Here is a 12,291-nt window from a genome sequence, read left to right on the forward strand (position 1 = left end):
GTGAATGTGGTACATGCTATTTTCTATGCAGACTGTCATTCCAGCGTGGCGGTGTACTCTGGAAGGTGGAATAAGTTTGCCGCTTGGTGTACTCCTGTGCAAAGTGGATCCTTTGAAGTCACATTTGTCAGCTTGCTTGAGTTTTGCACTTTTTCTTGCTCTCAAAATGGGTGTTCGTGGGATTTGTCAAGGGCAACCTTGTCGGCCGTCTAGACCACTCGTTCCCGTACAGGTCACCCTTTGACGTGGAGTACAAAGATGAGGCCTGTGATTAGCGGGAGGGCAGGCCCGTGATTAGCGGGAGGGCAGGCCCATGATTAGCGGGGGACCGGCTCATGGCCCAATGCCGTTCCCCAGTTCAGAGACCCAGGACTGTCAGGAGGTCCATCGGAAGGCCCCCCGAGGCCTTCGGGATGTGCAGGGTTTCCTGCCACCGCCCTATCCCAGTTCAGTTTAGAGCTAGGGATTTGTTTGTTTTTTCCCAGGGAATGCCGCAACTCTCTTCTGCTGGTGGGCCGCCCGTCGAGCAAACAGCCTCTTTCTCTCGCACGGTTGGCTCAGGAGTGAATTCCTGTCCCCTTTGTGGGAACGCTGCATTCAGGTTGTCATTAGCACTGAGGACCCGCAGTGATGCCAGGTCAGCAACATGGATTGCAATCGGTGTGACGGGCCATTGGTAGGAGGGCTAGCAAGTTGTGTCCGCCATCTTGGCTGGCCTGGCCACACCCCCATCTAACATTGCTTCAGTTAGCGATTAGTGTTGTAATTCTGTAATGTACATTTACTTTGGCTGTGTATTTCTGTTAATCTGGTAAAATGTAATTACAGTCCCGTTAAGTTCCTTTTTTCCTATTAAACTTTTTTCAGAACAGTTCGTTTCACATTCCCTGGCTCGGCTTGAAAGGATTGGCAAGTGTGATTAAATCTCCCTTTTCCATGCTTGAGGGGGCGAAGAGATGCTGTAGTGATGAACAAGGATCTGACCTCTACAATTCCGAAAGCAGCTTCCACATTTTTCTGCGCATTTTGGCTCAACTGATGAAGAAAGCCAAAGAGAGCGGCGGTTCTCAACCGTGGAAGCAAATCAAGGGACGGTGGGTACATATTTCCTCTTCTCTGCTTGCGTGCACAATTTATTTATTTATTTATTTTTTTTTTAAAACCTTTATTTACGAATGCACAATACACAGCGTCTGCCTACAACCCCGCAGGGCCGGCCGCTATGACATAAACAGGCTGAGTGAAAAGTAGATTATGAGACAGCACGTTGCCGAAGCAATCCTTCAAGTCCACATTATCGAATAGAGCATAGTATCATACAAGTAGGATAAGAAAGGTTTAATTTTATGTTTTTGTCGAGAGGACAACAACACACAAACACATGGTATCATAGTGGCAAGGGTCGCTGGGGGAGGGGGGGGAAAAGCGCGCGGTAAAAAGGATTCTGGCAAGGGGTGGGCGAGCAAGAGCGGGAAAACAAAACATGTAGTGAAATTGGGGGAGGAACGTAAATCATGGAGAGGAGGGGAGAGGGACCTCATAGTCAAGCGGAGGGGGGCAGATATCTCCGCGATAAGTATTCCACGGAGCCCAAACTCTGGACCACTTCCCTGGACGCCCCCGAGCCTCATACACCGTCTTCTCTCGGAACATGGACCAGTCCATGTTCTCTTTCCAGGCACTGAGCAATGGTAATCTAGGGGAGCCCCAGAGCTGCGCGATGTCCCTCTTTGCGACCATATTGCCCAGGGTAACCCAAAGTGTCTGGGCAGCATTACAATCAGACGGTTCCCACACATTCAACAGACAACGTCGTGCTTCGGGAAGCAGTGGGATCCCAGTGACACGACTCATAACATCATGCACCTTGGACCAATACGCTGCAATCATCGGGCATTCCCACAGAACATGAAGAAAGGTACCATCCATCCCACACCTGCATCGTCCATCCGAAACCAAACCCATTCGCACCAGACGCACTCCAGTCAGATACACACGGTGGAGGACCTTCAACTGGACAAAGCGAAGCCGTGCCGGAATAGCCACCTCCTTAGGGGAGGACACAGCTGACTGCCAGTCCTCGTCGTCTAATTCAAGTCCGTCAGCCGTCCAGGCAGCCCGGAGCTTCTCGAGTTGGTCAGCTCTGTTGTTAATAAGCTTTTTGTAGATTAAGGAGATGGTACTATCCGGGACGTGGCCGTCTAGAACTCGATCCTCCAAGGGGGAGGACTGCGGAATGTCGGTGCCAGGTGGAAAGACGGAAGACAAGGCGTGCCTCACTTGCATGTACCGGAAGTGCTCTCTGTCAGCAAGCCGGTATTCCAGTTTCAACGACTCAAAGGACTTAACCGCGTCCCGTGCCCATAGGTCCTCCACCGTGCTGATCCCAATCATGTCCCATTTCTCAAACCCTTTTGTCTTCCACAGGTTGCCCAACCGTTCCGAATCATACAGTGGCGTCTTACGTGTCAGCCTACCACCCCAGCCCGTGGCCACGGTAGCGTCCCTCCACGCCCGCACCGCACATTTCGTCGGGCCCGTAAGGAGTCGAAAGGGTGCCTTTGAATACAGAGCCCTATTAAAATTGCCACCGGGCAACAATAGCTTATCCAAGGCGAAGGAGGGAGCGGGCTCCGGAGCATAGGTCGCATGGTTGATAGCGCTCAGGTGCGAGGCCCAGTAGTACCGTCTAATATCCGGTAACGCAATACCCCCATCATACCAGGAGAGCGTGAGCTTGGACAAGGCAATGCGGGCACGGCCATCCCAAATCAGTTGTCGCTGTAAACTCTCGACTTCACGGAAGTAGCGAGCTGGAACAGGGTCGAAAAAATTTTGTAGGGCGTAAAGAAATCGGGGGAGCGACATCATTTTAAAGAGAGCCGCCCGGCCCAATGGAGATAGAGGCAAATCGCGCCAACGTCGAACGTCTTGCTTGAGTCTACGGAGCGGAGCATACAAATTTCGCTCGTAGCGGACCGATGAGGTCAAGGATACATAGATCCCCAAATACTTAAAGCAGTCGGCCGCTACCAGAATGGGAAACCTGCGGGGTAGAGGCGGTAGAGTACCAGCAATAACGTAAACACAGGACTTGGTCCAATTAATGATGAGTCCCGAGTTCTTACCGAAGGACGTAAGAACGTCGAAAAGAACGTTAAGCGACTTCTGAGGGGAAGTGAGATAAAGGAGGATATCATCCGCGTACAAGGAGACACGATCCTCAAGGTCTGGGGACCATCGGATCCCTTTAATAGAGGGTTCCCACCGGAGCCATGCGGCAAGGGGTTCGAGAGCCAATGCAAATAGAAGCGGGGAGAGCGGACAGCCCTGACGTGTGCCACGGCCTAAGGGAAAGGGGTCCGAGCATCTACCATTCACCGCGACCTGAGCAAGAGGCCGTTCGTAGAGGAGCTTGACCCATGCAATGAATTTGGGGCCAAAGCCAAATTTAGCGAGGGCCGCCCATAGGTAGGGCCATTCGATAGTGTCAAAAGCCATTGTGGCGTCCAGGGAAGCGACCACTGCCGGCTCGGCGAGAATTGGAGCTCTCGCGAGAACGCTGTGGAGTCTACGCAGATTGAGGGCCGTGTTCCTATGGGGGATGAAACCGGATTGATCCGGGTGGATCAGGTCGCAAATCACCTTAAGCAACCGATTGGCCAGTACCTTGGCAAGGATTTTGGGTTCAGCGTTAAGGAAGGAAATAGGGCGGTACGAGGTGCAGCGGTCACGAGGTTTGCCGTCCTTATAAATGACGACTATGGTAGCGAGGCGCTGCTCAAGGGGGAGGCATCCAGCCTCAACCGCCTCGAGAAACATGTGACGCAGATGGGCGGCCATCTTGTCGGGACAAAGTTTGTAAAGTTCAATAGGGAGTCCATTGGGGCCCATCGCCTTTCCCGAGCGCAAGGATCGGATAGCGAGGGCAATCTCATCAACCGTAAACGGGGCCTCCAGGGCAAGACAGTCCTCATCCGACACAGTGGGTAGGGCAATATCACGCAACAGTAGCCTGGAATCAGCCTCATCTCGATCACTAACCGGCGTGTAAACCATCCGGAAGTGGTCCACAAAGCAATCAACAATTTCACCCGGATCAGAGACACTCTCACCAGATTCACGAACAATGGCCGGTACAACTCGACTCGCACGTTAAGTCTTATCCAGCCACGCAAGGAGCTTGCTAGCCTTGTCACCCACATCATACAGTCGGCCTAGTTGATTCGCTCGCAACAGTTTAGCAGCCTCCGTGACACAGGCTTTATAGTCTGCTTGCTTCAATTCCAGAGTGTGCAGCAGTGCAGGCGTGTCATTCCCACCCAGCTCAGCTTCAAGCGCAGTAATTTCGGTTTCAAGAGCAACAACAGCCTCCCTCTTCACCCTACGCTCTGCGGCAATAAATGATAGGGCGGAACCCCTAATAACCGTCTTGAAGGCCTCCCAAAGAACAGTGGGGGAAGTGACCGAGCCCACATTCTCAGCGAAGTAGCAATCTATTGCCTTTATCAAATCTGAGCGGAGCCGGGGGTTCCGGAAATGCCAGGAAGGAATCGGGGGGACCCTGTTGCCAAGTAGACCGCCCACAGAAATCGTAATCAGCAAGGGAGAGTGGTCCGAGATACCCCGGGGAAGATGTCGCATCTCCCGAACAGTGGACAGTGTGGAGGCCAACATAAAAAAATAATCGATACGGGAGAGACTACCATGTGCACCAGAGTGAAAAGTGTATTGCTGGAGTGTGGGGTGTAGTGAGCGCCAGACATCTACCAAGCCAAAAGTAGCAGCCATCTCACTGAGCCACATCTGGGACTGCAACAACACCCTAGGGGGAAGTCGGTCACATTCACCGGACATTACAGAATTGAAGTCTCCGCCCAGGATCAACAATCCGTCCGGAAGCCCAAGGAGAGTCCTGCCAAGATCGGCATAAGTGGTAGCCTGCAGTCCCGGGGGGATATAGACAACAACAAACACGATCTGTTTACCCTCACACCTCCCAGAAACAGCAGCATACCGCCCACGGTCATCAAGGATAACCTCGTCAATAGCGAGAGCAAGGGAAGACTTTATCATGATACCCACACCCCGGGAACCTGAAGTGAAACCAGCATGTGCAACCAGGCGATAACCCCGGCGGTCCAAGGCCTTGCAAGCATTTCCAATCAAGTGGGTCTCCTGAAGGAATACCACATCTGGGGTGTGGCGCCTCAAGAATTGCAGTACAATGCCCCGCTTGATCCTATCACCCAATCCGTTTACGTTCCAAGAAAGAACCCGCATTTCACCCCCCCCCCCATTGCGACAAAGACATTCCACCCCCACCCCCCAGCAGAACCCACTGATCAAAATCATTGCAAAATGTGAAATACCATGAAAACCAAGACAGAACAAACTAAACGAAACACAACCCAGTCCCCAGAAACCAACCCCAAAACCAAATCCCGTTACAACACCCCCCTCCCTGCACCCCTGCTGACTAAAAAGCCACCCCCAACTGCAGTGTGCCTGTCGCCCCATATTATCTACACAAAGAACCCCCCGAGGAGGAAGGGAGAAATCACCCGTTCCCGCACCGCCACGGGCAGTACAATAAAGCACGAAGTTAATTTACACAGTACAATGCATAGTCTCAATCAGAACCTCTGGGGCCCCATATTACTCCTGGGCCGTTGCACCACCTTCAGCACCACCAGGGCCTCCGCTTCCAGAGTCATCTGCCGGCAACGAGTCCAACCAGTCGGCAGCACGTTCAGGCTGATCAAAGAAGTAGGCACGTTCTCGAAATTCGATCCGTAGTCGGGCCGGAAACAACATGGCGTATTTCAAGCCCTGATCTCTCAAACAACGCTTCACTCCAAGGAAACCCGATCTTTGTCGCTGCACTTGGGGAGTGAAATCAGGATAGATGGAGACAGAGTTATTGTCGTATTTCAAAGGGCCGTGCTTATGGGCGGCCTGGAGGATAGCGTCTCTGTCCCGGTAGTGAAAAAGTCTCGCAATGATAGGCCTCGGTGGGTTTCCTGGCTTCACTTGTCCTCCTGGAAAACGATAGGCGCGCTCTACGGCAAAGAACTTACTGAGCGACAATAAGTTCCTCGACCAACAGGTCGGTCGATACTGCACCATCACATTCCGGCACTCCGACTAGGCGTATGTTGTTCCGCCTGGCCCTGTTGTCATAGTCCTCCATCCGCTTGAGCAGCAAATCGTGCGAGGCACGCAGATTACCAATCTCAGACTGCGCCTCAGCCATGTCCGTCACCAGACTCGACGTTTTAAGATCCAGAGCCTTCACCCGCTCATTTGTTTTGGCTAAGTCGGCCCGAATAAGAGTTACATCCACCGCCACCGTGTCTATTTTGGACACTACGGCTTCGAATTGCTGACTCATATCGGCCTTAAGTCCAGTGATGGCAGCCAAAAGATCTTGGAGCGATACTTCCGAAGAGGACGGCATGTCCGTTTGAAGTCCTTCAGCACCCACACTCGTGACCCCGGGGGAGCCTCTCGGCTGGGTGTAGCGTTCGATCATATTAGACTGGATCGATCCCCCCCGGGTTGCAGCCTTCCGGCGTTTTTCGGCCTCCGCTTTCGTTGCCATCTCGCAGTCAATGTTGGCCAAGTAGCCAGGAGAAACGGCGAGAAGGAGGAAAAATCCCGAAACTCCGACGTGCCAGTGAAGTGAGAGTATCGCGGCCTCCGTGCCAGTCCTGCGGAGGAAGCGTGGGCTGTGAGGGCAGCAGGCGAAGGCAGGGTAGGAGGAGACAAGAACAATGAGGCTGGAAACCGAAAGTGAAAGCAGTACACCTCCGGTGGGCCAGATGCCAGGCAGCCGTTGTTGTTCAATTACGGGTCGGCCACAGTGGGTAGCCGAGTCCCCGGTCGCGCCCGTGGGCAGGCCAAAAAGTTGCAGATGTCAGAAAAATGGTCCCCAGGGTCCGTTTTCGACCAAAAAGGGATCGTTGGTATCAGTGAAGATATAGCTGCAAAAGCCCGTCGAAATGACCAGGATAGGTGAAGGATAGATAAAGAAGGGCGGCGCGGGTCTCGGGAGCTCTCTGCTCACGCGACCATCTTGGATGCCCGCGTAGCTCCTCCTCCTGCGTGCACAATTTAGGTTGTTCTTTGGACTCCTAAGATTCTGTAAGGTTTTTCTGAAATATTTTGTTTTTTAAGCTATTGTGTTTATGAGCTGTAACAGTCAAACTGTAGTGCATATGCTTTTGGGAACTGAGGGTTTACTTGCTTAGTCAACATGAATTTCTCAATATGAACACAGTGTACTTTATTATAAAGTCGTGTTTTATCCAGATGGTATGTGCAGAGCAGATGTGGCATTCTGCTTCTGCCAGTCTCCTGGTCCAGTTTGTTTTTAATGCTTTTTCTTGCCTGTGCTTATGTCGTGCTTTGACTAATTTGGAGGATGCTGCTGGTTTTTAATCGGAGAACATCCTGTTGAAGAATACTTTGGACTTATTATGTAGTAATTAGTGGCTGGCACCTGGTTTTTGCTGTCATTATTTGGCCTTTGTGCACCATTAAACACCTGTTTGTGAAAGTGATTTGAATCTGGTCATTTCACTAGCCCCGAGGTGCTGTCGCCCATCACACATGCAATGCTTACTGTGTCCCCAACTCTCCAGTCTACCTAAAATCGATCACCTGATCACCATGCTAAGGAAGGTGGGGTGCTTTTCAAAGCTGGACCCTCATATAGCTGATCATCAACTCGCGCTGAATAAGAAGTCCCACCATCTGTTGTGTTTCTTAGTCAACTGTTTGCCAGAAGCTAATGTTCATTGGTTTAGGGGGTTCAGCAGGGTTGTGACTTTGCAGGAGAGCTGTCTGGTGCTCAGGTGAGAACACAAATCTCATTTTAAAGTGTCTTGAGGATACTTAGGAGTCCTCGACTCCCCTCCTTCTGTGTTAGTCAACTTCAACACCTTTGTGTAAATCGAAGTGTGCCAACGGTCCTGCACTACTGGTGCTAACTGTGTAATCTAATCCTGTAAATGCTCTTCCCCACCTTTGGGTTCTGTATGCCAGGCACTATGTATCGCTGGCCTTCTAGGCTTTCTTTAAAAATGGCACTAAAATTAGACACAGTTTTTGTACCTAATATAAATCTTGGCCAGGATTTACATCTTTGGTTATTATTATGATGTTCCCCAATATATTTAGAGTATGCTGCTCTTCGTTAGGGTGACAAACGCATATACAATCCCAAATTCTGTGAGGAAAAGATGGAAGAGGTTTAAGAGGAATTTAAAAAAATAGATGACGAACGCAAGTCTCTCCCACATGCAGAGTATTATCACTGAATGTTAAGATTGGTATCAAAGAATCCAGGTTACTAAGGGAACAGCCGAACAAATGTGATCTTAAAAGTATTGAAAAAGCACTGAAAAGTTCAAAAATTGCATTAGTAAAATAATGGAAACGGATAAGAGAAAAGCTGCGAGTTAATGCGGTAAACAGTTAAGTGAGTACTATTCTTGGGAATGCTCTTTGAAACAGTGTGTGACACCCAAGTGCATACACAGCTTTTATTATATCGATCACCGTTCCCGAACGCCGTTCCTTGGCATGTGGTGTGGTAGAGACTTTTTACCAACGAGTTGCTTGGGACCCACATTCTGGGCCTCCTTTATCTTTCCTTCATTTCTTTCCAGGAAACTATGCAGTTGCAAATTCTTCTGCACTTGGTGTCCCATGTTTTAAATGGCATTTCTCTGTCCTATTTTTAACAATCCAACTAATAAGGACATCCCTACAGGCCATACATTGCTCCTCTATCTCCCACCTCATGCATCCCTCACAAACAAACGTCTCTTTCCTCTCCGCATCTCCCTTTCTGCACTTTGGAACTAGATACCATCTTTGACTTTGCCATCTCATCTCACTACCTTTCTGATACTTTCTCTGCTCGTGCCTCCAAATCTCGTGCCTTTTGCACAAAGGTAAATATCTGACTTGTTTAGCTGATTTTTGGGATACACAGTTTCAAATTTGAGTAGTAATGCTCATGACTAGAGTCCTGTCCCGCCCTCTGATTTTCTCTAATATCCTAGTAAGAATAGTTCTTAAAGGTTACACCCTGGGAAAAACTTTACAATCCTGATTCTTAAAACTTCATTCTGGTGAGATGGTACCAGTGACATTTCTACAAGGTTTGCTGAGATGCTCACTATAAACACCTGGATTCTGCTTTCATGTTTTGCAACCTCTCTTCAACAGTTGAGCACAGCATTCCCCTTTCTGGCATGTGGAGTTAGGATTCCTGAGCAAAGCACTCTTTTGCTGCACCTCATACCTTCATTGAGTGGTGACATTCTGTATCCTGGAGCTGTAGCCACTCTATAACCACCACTCTCTCCGTGGCTCTCACCCATAGCTGTTTGTTCCTTCCTATTCCTTCTATATACACTTCTCCCGTACTAGCTGTTATCACCTTACTTGGATTCGATGTTTTCTGACCCCATCAAAGTCCAGCAATTTCCCTTCTGTGAGCTTGAACTGCGACTGGTAAATCTGACTCCTTCGAACTCCAGCACTTTTCTTTCTGTAGCTTATTTTGGGGGGGAGGTAGTAAATGTTATTCTTCTAAAGTGAAAAACTTTCCTACTGTCTTTTTAGGTTGCAGTGTGGTACATTTTCCGTAAGTGTGTTCTGTATAGCATTTCTCGATAAAAGTTGAATCATAAATTTGCTTTACTTAAAAAAAAAAACCTGAAATTTACTTTAAATAAATGTAGTTGAAAATGTGGTCGGAGAGACTTTAACTGTCGGTTTCCACATATTGAGCACAGTACGTCCTCGAAGCTTTCTCAGCGAACTGGGATACGACGTGTCTTCAAATCTAGAACAATGTATTTTACCCTCATTTGCAAAACTGGCCACCCTGAAGTACTCTGTATATTGAATCAATCAGTTATACTCCTAACACAATTTAACGGTCCATAAATGCGATTTGGGGGATTAACTCTGTTTTATCAGCTAACAAAGCATTAATAGCTATGTGGAAATCGTCAATGCCTGTCGGTAATAATTTGCCGTGCAAAAAATTAATTGCTTTCCTATTGTATCTTGAATGGAAGACTTTATAGTCTCTGTACAATATAATATTCGCCCTGAAGCCTAGCTAAGAACCAGCTGCGCCGTTACTGTAATGTGCGAAAATATACAGTAGTGATATAGTCTTCCAATTAGGACATTGTTAATGCTTCACTAGTCAAACTGCACATTCTAGCAGATTCAATGTAGAAAAGTTGAAAACCGCAATGAAAAACAAAATTACTGAGTGGGAAAACTTCGACTTGTTCATTTGTTCTGTTCCGTGGTGTTAATTTCATTTTTTTTTACTGCCACATTTCACTTTTTTTGAGAGGAAAACCCGGAAGTTGTAGCGCTGTACCAGTTCAGGTATGTTATTGGACGCTTGTCTTCTCAACGTTTTTATGTAAATGCTGGCCAGACATCATGACGTCATGCCCAAGTTTTGTGGTGGTGCAGCTCCTTTTTTTTTTAGACAGCATTGTTCCTGTGTTTCCTCGGTCAGGCTATTACTTCTAGGGAGGAGATGGGGGAAGGGTTCGGTTCGTCCTTTTATTTCGGTCTGCTGGGTTTCCTTGAATCAGTCTTACTGCTGCCTGGCCTTGGTGTTTTCCCTTATTAGGTCTCGCCTGTCGATGCGCATGCGCATCGAGCAAGCGAGAGTATTGGGACTTATCCACTCTTTATCCACACTGCAAGGAATCGTGGCGATTCCTTGCAGTGCCCGTGACTTTTAAGCTCAATGCGCATGCGCATTGAGCTTAAAAGCGCGTGCACGTCCGTCTTTGTTTACCCGCTCCGCCCCCTCCCCTTCCCGCCGTCTCGCATTTCCCCTGCCGCATCAAAGGCTTTCACAGCCGGCCGGCCATGCTTTCAGTTTCACGACCGGCCGGCCGGCCGTGTCAATTACATTCAGTTTGTCAACTCAGTTAGCCCGTGATCACTCGAGGTGCTGAATTTTTCCATAAGGAAACTCCAGGCTTCATGAAACCAAGAACTCCGAGAAGTCTCTGCAAGGCTCCCAACATTAGGCATTCCATCGTCCCAGCTATAACTAAGATCTCATATGTCCTCTTCAAGAAAGAACTTAAAACCCTGCTCTTCCAAAGCCACTTCTAGGGATGAGCAGATTCGTACAGATCTTACACACGGGGTCATTTGTTGAACTCTTACATTTAGGATATGTAATAAAAGACTGACATTGATTGCCCGCCGAGTAGCTCTTAATTCAGGCAGGTCTCTAAATAGACTAATAGGCACCAATTCACCCTGGAGCTGACTTACCGCCTTTTTAACCCTCTGTAATGTGTATTCTACCATCTTAGTATACATGACGACACGCTATTATGTAAAGCACTCTGCTACCCCTGTGAGTCTGGCTCCTGCTATACAAAAACGTCAAACATTAAATACATACATTCAAAGGGGTCGATTGTATGTGCTCCATTAAATGAACTTTGCGAGCACCCCAGGCAGGAGGGTCAGGTGTTCCTGTGTTTACCCGCTCCGCCCCCTGCCCTTCCCGCCGTCTCGCATTTCCCCTGCCGCATCAAAGGCTTTCACGGCCGGCCGGCCATGCTTTCAGTTTCACGACCGGCCGGCCGTGTCAATTACATTCAGTTTGTCAACTCAGTTAGCCCGTGATCACTCGAGGTGCTGAATTTTTCCATAAGGAAACTCCAGGCTTCATGAAACCAAGAACTCCGAGAAGTCTCTGCAAGGCTCCTAACATTAGGCATTCCATCGTCCCAGCTATAACTAAGATCTCATATGTCCTCTTCAAGAAAGAACTTAAAACCCTGCTCTTCCAAAGCCACTTCTAGGGATGAGCAGATTCGTACAGATCTTACACACGGGGTCATTTGTTGAACTCTTACATTTAGGATATGTAATAAAAGACTGACATTGATTGCCCGCCGAGTAGCTCTTAATTCAGGCAGGTCTCTAAATAGACTAATAGGCACCAATTCACCCTGGAGCTGACTTACCGCCTTTTTAACCCTCTGTAATGTGTATTCTACCATCTTAGTATACATGACGACACGCTATTATGTAAAGCACTCTGCTACACATACGGACAGGGTCTTTTTTCCAAGCACTCCGATAGAGAAACTAGACCCGTTCGCAAAATAGGCTTTGGGACCTTTCCAGGTGTATGAAGCTCTTTATAAATGTAACTATTTTATTGTAATTGCATTTCTATAGCGCCTACTAATTCCGATGAGGCGCTGGTGC

The 12,291-nt window shown here is 48.6% G+C and overlaps 1 protein-coding gene across 1 annotated transcript in view; it reads left to right on the forward strand.

The window, feature by feature from the left end:
* MMS22L (MMS22 like, DNA repair protein) overlaps positions 1–12,291 on the forward strand; it is a 522,815-nt gene that overhangs the window by 177,821 nt on the left and 332,703 nt on the right. Inside the window, exon 12 of the mRNA XM_086926628.1 lies at positions 868–1,094. Coding sequence (XP_086782754.1) covers positions 868–1,094 — 227 coding nt within the window. The remainder of the gene's footprint in view (positions 1–867; positions 1,095–12,291) is intronic.

The sequence above is a fragment of the Lissotriton vulgaris genome, chromosome 6 (genome assembly GCF_964263255.1).
Source record: "Lissotriton vulgaris chromosome 6, aLisVul1.2, whole genome shotgun sequence".
Classification (NCBI taxonomy): Eukaryota; Metazoa; Chordata; class Amphibia; order Caudata; family Salamandridae; genus Lissotriton; species Lissotriton vulgaris.